Source organism: Hyperoodon ampullatus (assembly GCF_949752795.1).
Source record: "Hyperoodon ampullatus genome assembly, chromosome: 9".
Classification (NCBI taxonomy): domain Eukaryota; kingdom Metazoa; phylum Chordata; class Mammalia; order Artiodactyla; family Ziphiidae; genus Hyperoodon; species Hyperoodon ampullatus.
This window is the reverse complement of record NC_136922.1, coordinates 51748022-51767088: the sequence shown is the minus strand read 5'-3', so window position 1 is coordinate 51767088 and position 19067 is coordinate 51748022. Positions and strand designations below refer to the sequence as shown.

Genomic DNA, 19067 nt, shown 5'->3' with positions numbered 1-19067 from the left:
TGGCCTTGCAGCCTTGATTGCAGGACAGCTCTTTGTGCCACTCATGTTACCTCTAATGTGGCTGTCAGATCAAGATTAATGAAGCATCATTTATTGGGAACAGTCAATAAAGACCTGGGGGACTACTATCAAATAGCATTTAGTTAGAGTTTACAGGAAGGTAGTGCTGAGCAGGGCATAGCACTAAGCCCTTTCTCTCTTCACATCCCAACTCTTCCAACAAAATGAGAATTCCTGGAAGTGGCTGGCCTGAGCTGGTTTTAAAAGTGCCCCACTGTTATCCCATTTCCATTATCACTTCTCACTGGGGTCGCACTTTGTATCTCATTCTTGAAGGAAGCACAAAAAGCATCTCCCAAACATCGTCTCAGGGATAGACTAATTGCTCTAATCTGGATTCCAGAAACGTTCTTGCATAAATTTTATTGTATGACTGCTGTTTTCCATCTTAACTGATGTCCTCACTTTCAGTCTGCAGGAAATAACCTCTCGTCATTCACAGACAATAAGTGTGGGTAACCAGATGGGCTGGTTAACCCTGAAATGTGGTAGAAAGTCTGACCCAACAAGTCTTGGACAAATCTGAAAGAGAAGGTTGATTTTTCTATAACCTCTTAAGCAAAAAACAAACATTGAGTCTTCTCTTTAAAATGCTACCTCTAGTCCAGACCAGATAATTCAAAGAAGATCCTCTCTTGTCAGGACCCTGGCATCCCCTTCCTCTAATTGGGTGTTCTAACTCTCTTCCCTGGCCCCATTCCCTAGAGGTCACTGAAGGAAGGAGGAAGATGAGCACCGTGAGGTGCAGCGGGGTTACTGTGCTCTGTTATTCCACATCTTATTAGAAGAGATACAGAGCTTGAGGTGGAATGACCTGTGTTCTGGGAGCTCAGTCCCCACACCAGTCAACTAGTGGCTCTAGTTTCAACATCTAGAGCCACCTGAATGCCTCCCGCACGCTCAGGCTCGCTGTAGTCTCAGGAACAAATCTCACCCCTTAACAGGGACTTACGCAATGTGTCTCTAGCTGGACCCACTTAGTTTCAGCATCAGGATCTGCTTTGTAATGAAGATTATATTCCTTTTTAAGTATCTTAATCCCAGGTTTATTTCAATGGGACAGACCTTCTATCCAGTCTCCTAGAACGGAACTTTTCTGGCCCTGATACCTACAGTTCCTGGAGCTGGGCAGCTACTACCTTTTATTCCTCGGGGACCCTCTTTCCTCTATGGCCTGTATCAGTCTCATAGGATATTGTGCTCTGCCTCTTACTGGAAGAGCTACTGAGCGCACTGGCTGGGCTTTGTACCAGCCACTTTCTTATCTGGACTTTATTGTTTAACACAGTTTCATCTTGGCTGCACAATTTAGTCACAAGCAGAACATTTAAACATCTTGATGTCCAGGTTGCACTCCAAACTAATTAAATCAGAATATCTGGGGTGGTACCAGGGATCAGGATTATTTTTTAAAGCTCCCCAGCTTCTCAGCCAAGTTGAGAATCACTTACTACTAGCAGCTATCCAATCCCATTTCCCAGCCCCAAGTGTCTAATCTCTGGATTGAGGCTGTTGTACAACCTCCTACCTACTTTTCATACATCCCTTTGCCTTGGCTCCTGACCACTCACCACTGAGCATCTTCGATTCCAGACCTCCATTCTATTCGGATAGATGACAATACTAAGATGCATAACTTCAGCCCCTAGCTTCTCACTTCACTTGGCAGCTGGTACTCCTGCCTATTCATCCCCGCCCAACTTCTAACCACACCAGTGAGGCTAGACTGAGGCCTGAAGGAAAACGATGTTCTCCCTTGAAAGTTCTGAAGGTACTTCAACCTGCATAAGTTTGTACAGTGATTTAGAAATATTATTTCTCAAATGCTTTTCCAAGACTGTTGCCCTTACTTAGAAAGAAAGGGATAGGTGAGAGCTCAGGAGACTTGGGTTCACTTGTGGTTTTATGTCAAATATTATGTGAGTATAAAATGAGATACTATAGATGAAAATGTTTTGGAAAGTTAAAAAATGATATTCAATGAAAATATTCCCATGTTACTAATTAAATTTAGTTATAAAAGTAACACCAAATTCACTTAACACACATCTGTTGGCTGTTCATGTTGGGCTGGGCACACAGCTGGGTTAGTACGATCCATTTTAATAGTACCAGTCTTATTTACTGCACATATTTTAGTAATCTACTATTGGAGCAGAAATCTGGTAAATGTCTAGAGTTACCACCTTCTGATTTATCTTCCCTACACATGACAGTTTTATATAATTTTCAAGGTTACATCAAATTTCCATTATGCTTGTTCTACCAGCCCAGTACGCACAAACTCTACATCAAGCATTTGCATAAGTCATCAAATGTGAGACAACTGAAAAATGTTAAAAACTACACATTTAAATAAAACTGTTCAGTTTTAGAAATATTAATTTTTTATTAAAATTTATATTTAAAATATATAAATTTTTCATTTTTATCTAACATTTAATATAATTTATGACTAAGGGGCATAACCGATCAGCAATGTGACTTAAAAAATAAGGGCAGCTTGCGATTTTATACAACTGGGTAATATTTCATTTATGGAAATTCTTCAGAATGTGCTAAACTGCATAGAATATGACTTGGTAGTATATTTTGTATCTGATTTTCTTTTCAGAACTAGAAAAACACTAAAAGATTCATAGCAAAATATAAAATAAAAATACTCTACCTGCTACATCAAAGTCCGGAAAATAATCTGGGCAGTGCTGTTGGGCGAGCACTCCAGCCGGTGTGTCATCCCAGCAGGACCATCCATCCCAGGTACGGTTGCAATACAGACCTGGCCATTTAGAAAGAAATTATATTACAGTTGTCAAAAACTGTAGAATCCTCAGCAGGATTTAACAGTGCATAGACAGTTATTCTGGGACTCTCCACTTGGACATGGAAATATTAAAACAACAGTAGCAGCAGCAGCAGCAAAATAAAGGTATTAACTTTTCCAAGTACTAAGGAATTTCCTTTTTTTTTTTTTTTGTAGGACATTCTCCATTTGTTCCTCAAAAGGTATCTGTATGGAATCTTTCCTCCAAAATCTTTCCTTTAAAATATCTCCAGAAATACTACGAAAAAACTCTTGGAAAGTAATGCAATATTACCCCTGGATAAAAGGCTTTGGAACATTTGTAGCCTACTAACCATTAACCTTCAAAGGGGTTGCCTTAGGTAGTTCTATTGTTAATCCAAGGGTGATGCACTTGTTCAGGAGACGCATTTGCAGCCAGTTAATGGGCTACATATAAAAGCAGTCTTATTCGTTTAGAATCACACCATCACTGACTAAAATAATGCTTAGTTTGATCACTTTATGTATTCTTCAACATTGGCTCCAAGTGGTTTCTCAGCGCTTTCAAAAATTAAATCTACTCTTGAAGGGGGAAACTTTTAGTGCAATTGTAAAAGTATCTATTTTTTCATACACCTTCTTATTGATACTAGTGTGAGGCTGGGGTCAGATTATGAGGTGTCTTAAATGCCATCCTAAGGAGTTTGGGTTTTTTTTTTCCTGTAGGCAAGGTGGAACCATTGGGAATGACACGAACAAATCTAGATTTTAGTGAGAATAAGAGGGCTTTTAAGGATAAGATTAACAAAGAGGATAAGGGCTTTTAAGGATAAGATTTTTAAGGATAAGATTAACAAACTAGGTGACTATTGTAACAGTCCAGGTAAGAGATATTAAATGTCTAAAATAAAGCACTATTAGTGTATTTAGGAATATTAATGAAATGTAATTAACGGGGTGTGGATGTAAAACAGGAAAACACAAGGATGACTCATAAATATTAATCCTGAGTAAATGGCTCAGTGGTGGTGTCACATACAGAAGTGAGAATCCAGGAGGGATGAGTTTACGAGTAAGGTAATGGTGAGATTTGAAAATACTGTACTTGTGAAATGGCCAAGTGGAAATGTGTAGTAAATGTATGGGAGACGGACGGAGAGGATTAGGTGAAAGAATAACTGCATTTAAGGTGTTTCATTGCATAGAAGCCTGGTGTAAATTCTCAATTTCAAATAAAGGAATATTTTTTGTTTGAAAAAAATTAAATCTACCCCAAAACGGAAAACTATTCAAAAGAATGAGCTTCAGGCTTTGAAGGCAGTTCTCAAAAAAAAAAAAAAAAAAGTTTTAAATAATGATCGTAGCACAAAATTTCATCCTCCCAAGATGACTAAGACCAAAGCGAAGGAGACTGCACTCACTCAGTTTCTGAAAATATCAATTTTGTGTTTCTGTTGTTTCACTTAGCTTCAGAGAAAGGGTTTCTTCTTTGGGCAGAGTTACATATAATGCCTTTTCAGGTTCTTAAACACTGAAACCACTGCACACAGAAGAATGACACATGTCTTTCAATTGACTCTGTTTTTTGTTTGAAGGAAAATGCTAAAAATAGGAACTATAAATTAAAACCTTAACTGTTTGATGGCAAACCATGTGTAGTAAATAGAGTATATTCAACTAATTTTCCCCCTAGGAAGCAGTGTATTGTCTTAGAATACAGGAGGGTGTAAAAGATCTTGTTGGGGGCTTCCCTGGTGGCGCAGTGGTTGAGAGTCCGCCTGCCGGTGCAGGGGACACGGGTTCGAGCTCTGGTCCGGGAGGATCCCACATGCTGCGGAGCGGCTGGGCCCATGAGCCATGGCTGCTGAGCCTGTGTGTCTGGAGCCTGTGCTCCGCAACGGGAGAGGCCACAACAGTGGGAGGCCCGCGTACCACAAAAAAAAAAAAAAAAAAAAAAGATCTTGTTGGGTCTTTTCAAGTGCTTTAGGGGTCAGGGGAGAGAATTTAAATGAATGTAGCAATGCTTGGTCATCACATCCTCTCTTTTGTTTTCCCCTAGACCCTCTGTAGCTAATAGAATATGCTTGGCGCTAAGAATATCTGGGCAGTCACACAGAGCATTCTAGAGAAGGTGATAGATAAACAATGTCTGCCCAGGAGATATCTTTTTCTAATTCCTCTGGGAACTGGGGGTAGAAAAGGAGAAGGATTAGCATGAGTTGCCACCCCATTGACAGGTAAGGGAAGATACTAGATACTACCTAATTAACCCAAGCAAGCCAGAGTTTTGATAGGCTCTGCCTCAGGCTAATTCTCTGCACACTATTTTCTAACTCTCCTCCTGTCATTCTCTACTTCCTTCCCTCACATAGTCCTATATTGTTCCTGCTTGCCATGGGTGAATACTGGGCTATTGTAGTAATTTTGTCGTAAATGCAGATATTCGCCAAAAAGCAGTCAGGTGAACTTGAGCAAAGAAACTAGGCATGTCTGCTGTATGAAATACACAAACATACCACGGTATAAAAGCCACTGTTAAAACTACTGGCATATTAAATTAAAATTAGTCAATACATATTTACCCACAGAAGAAAATAAGCCTTTCCTAATGTTTGAAACACACATTCACATACATCCTTCTTTTTACCTTCTCCTTGGTATGGGGGTAACTTTTGCATTCTTGATGTTTGAAACACACACTCACATACGTCCTTCTTTTTACCTTCTCCTTGGTATGGGGGTAACTTTTGCATTCGGTCATAGCATCTGTGCTGTGCCTCCAACAGTCTCTGCTTTCCTAAAAGGTAGAGAAATGGCTCCGGCTCTATTGTTGGAGGGTGGGTGATCTCTGAAGTGGCAGGAAGAACTGGAATTGGTCGCTGTATTAGAAAGGAAACTGAGTTACTTATAGGGAGTAGAGATGGGTGAATACATAATGAAACAATCAAAAAGTATGAAAACGTTTATTTTTCCTTCTGTAAGCAATAATTATGCATGGTCTCCATGTGGAATATTTTTGCTTTATAATTAAAAAGTGTATTTACATTTCATCTATAAATTCTAGGAAAAAAACCCTAAAATTTTCCTATTTGCCTTCATTCTATTCACTCTTGAAAATGTATAGCACCCACACAAACTCATGCACCTCTTCACAAGATTGTTTTAATTTTATCAGTGTAAAGTTTAGAAGTGAACAAAGCAAATAACCTGATTTCCAAAATATATTAAATCAACTTTGCTTTGTTTGGAACTCCTAAGAATCACGAATCATGTTATTTAAAGTAGCTATATTAGTGCAATAAATACGTTTTAATTGGATTCTTTCAGCTGATTTGTTTGTACTTAGATTGCACACACTGCCAAAAATTTACCCCATTTATTCCATAGAACAAATAAAATCTGTTCTTCTGAAATAGTCTGCTTTGGGTAATTGGCCTTAATCTCTTTAAATTGGTTTCATCAGCAGATGACCTATACAATGTATCATTTTCACTGCTGAAAATCAATGTAAATCTTAAATATTTCTCTTAGAGCTTTTGAATTTTCAGTACAGACTGACATTAGGTTTATCAGTCTGTTAGTTTTCACTACCATCATAGGTCCCATTAATCTAAGTTGTGTGTGTGTATGTGTCTGAAAAGATGAATGTCTGACAAATTATCCTAAGTTGTGTTTAGATAGATTTCAATTTCTTTTGTGGCTCTGATGTTTTTAGTAGTGCTTGAATCTGATTTTTTTATATCCATGTTCTGTATAGAGTTTTTTGAAGAAGACTTGCAAGCTTCAGCCTGCATTGGCTTTTTCTGAAGTTAGAAATTCTCCTTGCTTTCTATTACACCTGTTGAAACACTTTTAATTGGCCTTATTCTGTTTAAATTATTCTAAGACTGAAGTTTCCCCAATGTACTGATAGCAGAAATAGTGTTATGTACCTTTCTCTATTCTCCAGTCTCTAAAATAAACATCTTTATTAAGTTGACCTGTATACCCCAGGATATTCATGGTAGAGCCTCACTGTTTCCCAGTGTATCTCACTGTGTAGACAGGGCATCCTGTCCTATGAGACAGCCTATCACTAAAGGCTAAACTGTACAGAGCACTAAACAATAAAAATTCAGAGTAGAGAGAGATCATGGGGCAAGAATAGTTGGGAATGACTACAGATACAAGGTAGAATTTGAATTGGATCTTGAGTATATGTACCATCGCATAGGCAGAGAGGAGAGGGAAGGCTTTGTGGATGGTAGGAAAGGTATGCAGGTAAGTCCAGAGGAAGGAAATGGTATGTGTGAAACACTGTACTGAAACCATACTGCCTGGAGGGGAGCATATTTGAGGGTAAGATATGAAATCAAGGAAAATCAGATAATACAGGGCCCTGTGAGAACGAATACAAAACGTCTGGGACATGAAAGGCTCAATATATTTTAGCAAATATTTTAAAAACATGATGAAATAAAGCTGTCTTGCAGTTTTTTGATCAGTGAAGGTTGCGAAAGGAGAATGTTAATAAAATTCATGTGGTAGGCATCAGATGTCCACAGATTAGTGCTGGGGAGGCCAGCCAGGCAGCTGAAGGCATGGACTAGATCACCTTAAGATGGAACAAGAGCGAGCAACTCAGCACTTTCTCAAGTAATAAAAGCACCAAGGTATATTTGAATATAAGGAATGGAGAACAGTAAGAGTCAAATAGCCCAGATATTTTAGCCTATACGACTAGAAAAAAAAAATGGTAGCCTCCTGAGAAAGAGAAGACATTAAGAAAGGAAAACTTTACTCGGAGAAGGTAAGTTCTCTTTTGGACTAGATTTGGAGGTGCCAGCAAGTCATCTGAGTAGAAATCACTTGCAAACAGAAGAGGGTGAATACTTATTGTTATAACATTACTGTTATAACTGTAGATGAATACTTACTGTGAATATATTTGACACTAAGTGTTAGGATTATTTCTAATTTTAATGCCTCTAGAATTTGTGACAAGAAATTAATGAACCGACAATTATTAAAGGTGTACAAATCCTTTACCAATGTAGCTGAACAACATTATGTTGTAATATGACCCCTTTCCCACTGGTTTTAAGATCAGTCAGTCGGCAAATAGTCATTGAACTTGATGAGCCAAGTATTGAGCTAGAGGCTGAGGATACGGTGCTGAGTAAAACAAGCACAGATCCTGCCCTCGTGGAACTTACAGTCCAGCAAGAAAGACCAACACTATAAATATTTCCAGACACCAGAAACTGTGAAAGGTAAAGAATTATTAATCGTTAAATGCTCAGATATTCCATTAGGAATTGAGAGATGGTTTGGGAGTAAGGAAAAGTATTTTGAAGAGATTTCATGTAAAGCCTTCTTTTTGGACTTTATTAGCCTACATTTGTATGAATGTGTGTTTTAATAATTTGACTAAAGAACCATGATCTTTAATTGATTACAGTGTCCTCACAATAAGATACAAATGATTGGTTCAGCTTATGCATCTATTTGAGTCTTTGTGGCTCTATTCTTAGAACCTTGAGTTGATATGAAAATCATCATTTGATATTATTATTTCTGGGTCATTTTCCCACCATCTTCAAATCAAATTAGAAGATATATTATGATGTTATATATAAATCTTTTCTGTCACTTATTAGATATTTTAGACATTAGGAACTACTTTGCTTAAGTTTGACATTCTTTCCAGAAGTAACATTCTGAATTCTACTTTTAAACGGACTAAGCAACCAATTAAATGTTCCTGTGTTAGTTGGAAATTCATGGAGGCCATGGGGAGGCAGTATGTGCAAGAATAGCCAAGTGGAAACCCTATACCTGTATTTTCAATGACAACATTATTTGGTTTAATGCAGTTTTAACACCAGTAATAGCAGAGATATGACCATCTCAAAAAGTAGGTGTAGTTCACGTAGACGACAGTAGCATCGATCTTATCATTCCTCCAATGTTGAAACAAAACTCCAGTGAACTTCCTGTAACCTGGTCCAACAGAGATTGTTTCAACACTGACGGAATGAGGAATCAGAACTTCTGCCCTTAGAAGAACCATAATAACCTGAGGCCGCTCCTGGTCTGGTTCATGTTTGAGCATTGACGGTGCAATTTTTCCAGTGGTAGCCGAATGTTTCAGTGATTTTCTTCGGAAAATAACATATACATTGAGGCATTCTGTTATGTATATAACATACAGATATATGTAGATATAAATATATAGCCATTACATCTATATAATTCTGATCATGGAATTACTACTGCTTAAAATAACATGTAAATTTCATAAAGTTCATTGATCATTAACTTTATGCTAATTATTTCATACAGTTAAAAATAGTTAGTGAGGTGGTATAATTTTCAGCAGTAAAGAGGTAAAACAGAAGCAGTAGTGATTAAATCATCAAGCAATGTGAAAAACAATATTCCACTTATCGTAAGTGTTATGTTTATTCTATGTATTTGTGGAATGTAAATATATAATTTATGCTCACATGAAGATAGAAATGAGACATTAAGGGCATGTTGCTTTTCTGAATAAAGACTGAAATTCAAAGTTTTGCATTCAAGCCATCTTGCATGATTCTTCCAAAATCAAACAAAAACCACCTCTTAATTGTTGTCCTATGTAGCAGTTTAGCCGCCGTATATGTGATGTCACTCCTAAAGGCTCCAGTAGATGGCGCCACACATACGACCACCAAGCTGCCACTGACAGCTGTAGTCCGCAGCCGAAACATCACTGTTCCTTCAGTTAATACTTTGAGTGCCTCCCACATGCCAGGCACTGTTCTAGGTTCTGAATATTCAGCAGTGAACAAAACTGGCAAGATTCCTGCCCTCATGGAGCTTACATTCTAGAAAGTTTCATCCACACTAATCATGGGGTCCAGAGGTAAAGCAATCTATTTGAATGGCCGTGTGTTTATGCAATTCCTACATTTATGTAAGACAATCAGCCTCCTTGTGTGTTACAGGTGGTTTCTAGAAGTATAGAGTCAGAACAAGTAGAGAGGTGTTCTGTGTAGAACTTTGAGGAATGGTCCAAACCTACTGAATGTGGGGATCCATGCTAGTGGGTTGAAGGGAGACATTCCTATTGATTCCCACAGACAGAACTGCTCTAACAGGACTATCAATCCAGAATCCACAAGCTGATGTAAACAACTTTCCATGTCACCATTCTTAATAATGATAATGTCTATGTTCAGATTATTTGTAGCTTTCAATTACTCATACCTTTCCAAATAACAAAGGATAAAATAGAGCTTTGTAAAGTGTTAGCCCTGCTTCTTCTGGGTAGGATCAGATGCCTGGTTGGTGTCCTATGTACTTTCTACCTGAGCATTATATAAACAAAACTGCCGTATATTATCATAAACTCAACACAAATAGGAGAATACAGCTAAGTGAACAACAACAACATAAAGTAGGTTCTTCTGAGAAGCATTATGTCTTCATCATTGTTGTCATTGTCGTCATCACTACCATCTTTTCAGCACTCACTAAGTGCCAAGCACTGTTCTAAGCCTATTGTATTACTGCAGGTAAGAAGAGAAAGTGAGTGGGTAGTTTTGGTAAAAGTAGATGAGGCTAATGGAATGCGGCGACACAAACTGATAGTTTTTAAAGGCCATTTGGAAATCAGGTCGATAGAATTCAATAAATACATTAGTAGTGGTTAGTAATGTATCTAAGAAGTGACATTTTAGACATTCCTCCCCACAGAAATACATCTACACGTGGAACAACTCCTACAGAACACCTACTGAATGCTGACAGAAGACCTCAGACCTCCCAAAAGGCAAGAAACTCCCCATGTACCTGGTAGGGCAAAAGAAAAAACAGAGACAAAAGAATAGGGACGGGACCTCCACCAGTGGGAGGGAGCCGTGAAGGAGGAAAGGTTTCCACACACTAGGAAACCCCTTCACGGGCTGGGACTGCAGGCGGTAGAGGGGGAAAGCTTCAGAGCCGTGGAGGAGAGCACAGCAACAGGGGTGCGGAGGGCAAAGCGGAGAGATTCCCGCACAGAGGATCGGTGCCGACCGGCACTCACCAGGCCAAGAGGTCTGCTCACCCGCTGGGGCAGGCGGGGCTGGGAGCTGAGGCTTGGAGCACAGGGAGAGGACTGGGGTTGGCGGCGTGAACACAGTCTGAAGGGGCTAATGCGCCACAGCTAGCCGGGAGGGAGTCCGGGAAAAAGTCTGGACCTGCCAAAGAGGCAAGAGACTTTTTCTTCCCTCTTTGTTTCCTGGTGCGCGAGGAGAGGGGATTAAGAGCGCTGCTTAAGGGAGCTCCAGAGACGGGCGCAAGCTGCGGCTGAAAGCGCGGACCCCAGAGACGGGCATGGGACGCTGGGGCTGCTGTTGCCACCGCCAAGAGGCCTGTGTGCGAGCGCAGGTCACTGTCTACGCCCCCTTTCTGGGGAGCCTGTGCAGCCCGCCACTGCCGGGGTCCCAGGATCCAGGGACGGCTTCCCCAGGAGAGCGCACAGCGCGCCTTGGACTGGTGCAACGTCATGCCGGCCTCTGCCGCAGCAGGCTCGCCCCGCACTCCATGCCCCTCCCTTCCCCCATGCCCCTCCCTTCCCCCCGGCCTGAGTGAGCCAGAGTCCCCGAAGCAGCTGCTCCTTTAACCCTGTCCTGTCTGAGCAAAGAACAGACAACCTCCTGCGACCTACACGCTGAGGCGGGGCCAAATCCAAAGCTGAGACCCGGGAGCTGTGAGAACAAAGAAGAGAAAGGGAAACCTCTCCCAGCAGCCTCAGAAGCAGCGGATTAAAGCTCCACAATCAACTTGATGTACCCTGCATCTGTGGAATACATGAATAGACAACAAATCATCCCAAATTGAGGAGCCGTGTGCATGAAAGTTTCTTGGTGCTGCAGCCAGGAGTCAGTGCTGTGCCTCTGAGGTGGGAGAGCCAACTTCAGGACACTGATCCACAAGAGACCCCCCAGCTCCACATAATATCAAATGGCGAAAATCTCCCAGAGATCTCCATCTCAACACCAACACCCAGCTTCACTCAACGACCAGCAAGCTACAGTGCTGGACACCCTATGCCAAACAACTAGCAAGACAGGAACACAACCCCACCCATTAGCAGAGAGGCTGCCTAAAATCATAAAAAGTCCACACACCCCAAAACACACCACCAGACGTGGACCTGCCCACCAGAAAGACAAGAGCCAGCCTCATCCACCAGAACACAGGCACTAGTCCCCTCCACCAGGAAGCCTACACAACCCACTGAACCAACCTTAGCCACTGGGGACAGACACCAAAAACAACGAGAACTATGAACCTGCAGCCTGCAAAAAGGAGACCCCAAACACAGTAAGATAAGCAAAATGAGAAGACAGAAAAACACACAGCAGGTGAAGGAGCAAGATAAAAACCCACCAGACCTAACAAATGAAGAGGAAATCGGCAGTCTTGGAATTTTGGATTCCAAGATCCAAAATCTTGGAAATAGAATAGACAAAATGCAAGAAACAGTTAACAAGGACCTTAGAAGAACTAAAGATGAATCAAGCAACGATTAGAAACACAATAAATGAAATTAAAAATACTCTAGATGGGATCAATAGCAGCATAACTGAGGCAGAAGAATGGATAAGTGATGTGGAATATAAAACAGGGGAAATAACTGCTGCAGAGCAGAAAAAAGAATGAAAAGAATGGAGGACAGTCTCAGAGACCTCTGGGATAACATTAAATGCACCAACATTCGAATTATAGGGGTTCCAGAAGAAGAAGAGAAAAAGAAAGGGACTGAGAAAATATTTGAAGAGATTATAGTTGAAAACTTCCCTAATATGGAAAAGGAAATAGTTAATCAAGTCCAGGAGGCACAGAGAGTCCCAAACAGAATAAATCCAAGGAGAAATATGCCAAGACACATATTAATCAAACTGTCAAAAATTAAATACAAAGAAAATATATTAAAAGCAGCAAGGGAAAAACAACAAATAACACACAAGGGAATCCCCATCAGGTTAACAGCTGATCTTTCAGCAGAAACTCTGCAAGCCAGAAGGGACTGGCAGGACATATTTAAAGTGATGAAGGAGAAAAACCTGCAACCAAGATTACTCTACCCAGCAAGGATCTCATTCAGATTTGATGGAGAAATTAAAACGTTTACAGACAAGCAAAAGCTGAGAGAGTTCACCACCACCAAACCAGCTTTACAACAAATGCAAAAGGAACTTCTCTAAGCAAGAAACACAACAGAAGGGAAATACCTACAATAACGAACACAAAACAATTAAGGAAATGGGAATAGGAACATACATATCAATAATTACCTTAAATGTAAATGGACTAAATGCTCCCACCAAAAGACACAGATTGGCTGAATGGATACAAAAACAAGACCCATATATATGCTGTCTACAAGAGACCCACTTCAGACCTAGAGACACATACAGACTGAAAGTAAGGGGATGGAAAAAGATATTCCATGCAAATGGAAACCAAAAGAAAGCTGGAGTAGCAATTCTCATATCAGACAAAATAGACTTTAAAATAAAGACTATTAGAAGAGACAAAGAAGGACACTACATAATGATCAAGGGATCGATCCAAGAAGAAGATATAACAATTGTAAATATTTATGCACCCAACATAGGAGCACCTCAATACATAAGGCAAATACTAACAGCCATAAAAGGGGGAATCGACAGTAACACATTCATAGTAGGGGACTTCAACACTCCACTTTCACCAATACATAGATCATCCAAAATGAAAATAAATAAGGAAACACAAGCTTTAAATGATACATTAAATAAGATGGACTTAATTGATATTTATAGGACATTCCATCCAAAAACAACAGAATACACATTTTTCTCAAGTGCTCATGGAACATTCTCCAGGATAGATCATATCTTGGGTCACAAATCAAGCCTTGGTAAATTTAAGAAAACTGAAACTGTATCAAGTATCTTTTCTGACCACAACACTATAAGACTAGATAATTGTAATTGTACAGGAAAAGATCTGTAAAAAATACAAACACATGGAGGCTAAACAATACACTACTTAATAACGAAGTGATCACTGAAGAAATCAAAGAGGAAATCAAAAGATACCTAGAAACAAATGACAATGGAGACATGACGACCCAAAACCTATGGGATGCAGCAAAAGCAGTAGAGGGAAGTTTATAGCAATACAATCCCACCTTAAGAAACAGGAAACATCTCGAATAAACAACCTAACCTTGCACCTAAAGCAATTAGAGAAAGAAGAACAAAAACACCCCAAAGTTAGCAGAAGGAAAGAAATCATAAAAATCAGATCAGAAATAAATGAAAAAGAAATGAAGGAAACGATAGCAAAGATCAATAAAACTAAAAGCTGGTTCTTTGAGAAGATAAACAAAATTGATAAACCATTAGCCAGACTCATCAAGAAAAAAAGGGAGAAGACTCAAATCAATAGAATTAGAAATGAAAAAGGAGAAGTAACAACTGACACTGCAGAAATACAAAAGATCATGAGAGATTACTACAAGCAACTCTATGCCAATAAAATGGACAACCTGGAAGAAATGGACAAATTCTTAGAAATGCACAACCTGCCAAGACTGAATCAGGAAGAAATAGAAAATATGAACAGACCAATCACAGCACTGAAATTGAAACTGTGATTAAAAATCTTCCAACAAGGGGCTTCCCTGGTGGCGCAGTGGTTGAGAATCTGCCTGCTAATGCAGGGGACACGGGTTCGAGCCCTGGTCTGGGAGGATCCCACATGCCACGGAGCAACTAGGCCCGTGAGCCACAACTGCTGAGCCTGCGCGTCTGGAGCCTGTGCTCTGCAACAAGAGAGGCCGCCATAGTGAGAGGCCCGTGCACCGTGATGAAGAGTGGCCCCCACTTGCCACAACTGGAGAAAGCCCTCGCACAGAAACGAAGACACAACACAGCAAAAATTAATTAATTAATTAATAAACTCCTACCCCCAACATCTAAAAAAAGAAAAAAAAAAAAATCTTCCAACAAACAAAAGCCCAGAACCAGATGGCTTCACAGGGGAATTCTATCAAACATTTAGAGAAGAGCTAACACCTATCCTTCTCAAACTCTTCCAAAATATAGCAGAGGGGGGAACACTCCCAAACTCATTCTACGAGGCCACCATCACCTTGATACCAAAACTAGACAAGGATGTCACAAAGAAAGAAAACTACAGGCCAATATCACTGATGAACATAGATACAAAAATCCTCAACAAAATACTAGCAAACAGAATCCAACAGCACATTAAAAGGATCATACGCCATGGTCAAGTGGGGTTTATCCCAGGAATGCAAGGATTCTTCAATATACGCAAAATCAACGTGATACACCATATTAACAAATTGAAGGAGAAAAACCATATGATCATCTCAATAGATGCAGAGAAAGCTTTCAACAAAATTCAATGCCCATTTATGATAAAAACCCTGCAGAAAGTAGGCATAGAGGGAACTTTCCTCAACATAATAAAGGCCATATATGACAAACCCACAGCCAACATCGTCCTCAATGGTGAAAAACGGAAACCATTTCCACTGAGATCAGGAACAAGACAAGGCTGCCCACTCTCACCACTCTTATTCAACATAGTTTTGGAAGTTTTAGCCACAGCAACCAGAGAAGAAAAGGAAATAAAAGGAATCCAAATTGGAAAAGAAGAAGTAAAGCTGTCACTGTTTGCAGATGACATGATACTATACATAGAGACTCCTAAAGATGCTACCAGAAAACTACTAGAGCTAATCAATGAATCTGGTAAAGTAGCAGGATACAAAATTAATGCACAGAAATCTCTGGCATTCCTGTATGCTAATGATGAAAAATCTGAAAGTGAAATCAAGAAAACACTCTCATTTACCAATGCAACAAAAAGAATAAAATATCTAGGAATAAACCTACCTAAGGAGACAAAAGACCTGTATGCAGAAAATTACAAGACACTGATGAAAGAAATTAAAGATGATACAAATAGATGGAGAGATATACCATGTTCCTGGACTGGAAGAATCAATATTGTCAAAATGACTCTACTACCAAAAGCAATCTACAGATTCAATGCAATCCCTATCAAACTACCACTGGCATTTTTCACAGAACTGGAACAAAAAAATTTCAAAATTTGTTTGGAAAAACAAAAGACCCCGAATAGCCAAAGCAATCTTGAGAACGAAAAATGGAGCTGGAGGAATCAGGCTCCCTGACTTCAGACTGTACTACAAAGCTACAGTAATCAAGACAGTACGGTACTGGCACAAAAACAGAAAGATAGATCAATGGAACAGGACAGAAAGCCCAGAGATAAACCCACGCACATATGGTCACCTTATCTTTGATAAAGGAGGCAGGAATGTACAGTGGAGAAAGGACAGCCTCTTCAATAAGTGGTGCTGGGAAAACTGGACAGGGACATGTAAAAGTATGAGATTAGATCACTCCCTAACACCATACACAAAAATAAGCTCAAAATGGATTAAAGACCTAAATTTAAGGCCAGAAACTATCAAACTCTTACAGGAAAACATAGGCAGAACACTCTATGACATAAATCACAGCAAGATCCTTTTGGACCCACCTCCTAGAGAAATGGAAATAAAAACAAAAATAAACAAACGGGACCTAATGAAACTTCAAAGCTTTTGCACAGCAAAGGAAACCATAAACAAGACCAAAAGACAACCCTCAGAATGGGAGAAAATATTTGCAAATGAAGCAACTGACAAAGGATTAATCTCCAAAATTTATAAGCAGCTCAATAGCAAAAATACAAACAACCCAATCCAAAAATGGGCAGAAGACCTAAACTAGACATTTCTCCAAAGAAGATATACAGACTGCCAACAAACACATGAAAGAATGCTCAACATCATTAATCATTAGAGAAATGCAAATCAAAACTATAATGAGATATCATCTCACACCAGTCAGAATGGCCATCATCAAAAAATCTAGAAACAATAAATGCTGGAGAGGGTGTGGAGAAAAGGGAACACTCTTGCACTGCTGGTGGGAATGTGAATTGGTACAGCCACTATGGAGAACAGTATGGAGGTTCCTTAAAAAACTACAAATAGAACTACCATATGACCCAGCAATCCCACTACTGGGCATATACCCTGAGAAAACCATAATTCAAAAAGAGTTATGTACCAAAATGTTCATTGCAGCCCTATTTACAATAGCCCGGAGATGGAAACAACCTAAGTGTCCATCATCAGATGAATGGATAAAGAAGGTGTGGCACATATATACAATGGAATATTACTCAGCCATAAAAAGAAACAAAATTGAGCTATTTGTAATGAGGTGGATAGACCTAGAGTCTGTCATACAGAGTGAAGTAAGTCAGAAAGAGAAAGACAAATACCGTATGCTAACACATATATATGGAATTTAAGAAGAAAAAAATATCATGAAGAATCTAGGGGTAAGACAGGAATAAAGACACAGACCTACTTGAGAATGGACTTGAGGATATGGGGAGGGGGAAGGGTAAGCTGTGACAAAGCGAAAGAGAGGCATGGACATATATACACTATCAAACATAAGGTAGATAGCTAGTGGGAAGCAGCCACATAGCACAGGGAGATCAGCTCGGTGCTTTGTGACCACCTAGAGGGGTGGGATAGGGAGGGTGGGAGGGAAACGCAAGAGGGAGGGAGGGGATATGGGAACATATGTATATGTATAAGTGATTCACTTTGTTATAAAGCAGAAACTAACACACCATTGTTAAGCAATTATACTCCAATAAAGATGTAGAAAAAAAATTACGATGTAACTTTGAATAAATTAAGATCATAAAAAAAAGTGACATTTTAGAATAATTAAAGTCAACGTCATTTAAAAATTTCCTTTTCTCTAGAGAGCATCAATGTGGAACATAATGAATGTTTTAGAAGGAAACTGATGTATCAAATTTTTTATGGACAAACCCTCCAAATCCAATAGGTAATCCAAACACACAGAAGCAAAATTTATGTTACAGTGAAGAGAGCACAAAGCCATTTAAGTACCCTCTGCAATCATGTTTGCTAATAAAAAAAAAATGCCCACAAACCATAAGACACCTGTCGTGCTCATGCAAATATATGAAATTCCTTCAGTCTTTGAATTTTAAAATGTATTAGGTAAGAGTCTTGAAAAAGTGACTTTTTTTTTAAACATACCAAAAGTTATATACTTTTCGTAAAAAAAACAAAAACCAAAAAACGGTGACTGGATAATACTCAAACTTTCTTATTATCTAGTAGTTACTTTATCATTTCTTCTATCTATGTCTAGCTATATGCTTTATGAAATAAAAATTTAAAATATTTACATATAGTTGATCACATAGGATTTCATTTGAGATGAATAACAATATCAGTATGAATAGAATATACCAATACTTCTGCATCTATAGAATATGACATAAGGCTTAGACATCTACAGATGAAAAAATATTCCAGTAGTTTCTACAATATTCTTGTTTAAAATTTATTTTGAACAGCATGAAAGTACCTACATTTCCAAGTACTGGATTACTTTTAGCAAATTATGCTGTACTTTATCTGAAGATGAAAGTAACATGACAGTCTTACATAATAAAATAAACTATCCTCATTCAAACAGGTATAGAAGGGCTACATTAGCAATCATTCCCATAAACTTTGATGTATAACATTACAAAATGTAAATTCCCTTAAAATTAAGTTAACATGTATGAAATGTTAGTAATAGTTTTCCTTGAATAATATTAAGAGGAGATTTGTTAACAAAACATTAAAGAAAATTATAGTTTGGTTTTTGGAGAACAATGTCTACCCTTGCAAATGCCCAATCATAATCATACTACTTCAGCATTCTTGATTAACATAGCTTAAAATAACTTTGTTTCACTTACATTCAGAAAGAAGAAGAGGGTCAAGCACCAGCGTGTAAGCGTGAACTTCATTCTGGGTTTTTGCAGACGGTCTTCTAAGACCTAGAAAAATATAAAAGTAACAAAGACATTTAAATTAATACAGCTCTAATATTGACTGTGGCCTTTTTTTCTTGTCTGTTTGACTTGAAGAAGATCAATGTCCAAAGACACCCTCAATACAATCCATGTAAGTACAGTAAGCTTGTGAGGCAAATGCAGCAGCACGTTCCATTGCCCTTCCTCTCAGCCAGGAAGGCTTGTCTGGTTGTTGTCTAAAGTTCTCCCATTA

The 19067-nt window shown here is 39.0% G+C and overlaps 1 protein-coding gene across 1 annotated transcript in view; it reads right to left on the bottom strand.

Moving 5' to 3' along the window:
* The window catches only part of CALCR (calcitonin receptor), a gene marked incomplete at its 3' end in the record, with an annotated part of 66584 nt that extends 47752 nt beyond the window's left edge, over window positions 1–18832 (bottom strand). Inside the window, exons 1-3 of the mRNA XM_079711356.1 lie at window positions 18758–18832; window positions 5568–5724; window positions 2729–2839 (exon numbers count right to left, since the gene is read on the bottom strand). Of these exons, the coding sequence (XP_079567482.1) occupies window positions 2729–2839; window positions 5568–5724; window positions 18758–18808 (319 nt within the window). The 5' untranslated portion in view covers window positions 18809–18832. The remainder of the gene's footprint in view (window positions 1–2728; window positions 2840–5567; window positions 5725–18757) is intronic.
* Window positions 18833–19067: the final 235 nt, after the last annotated feature.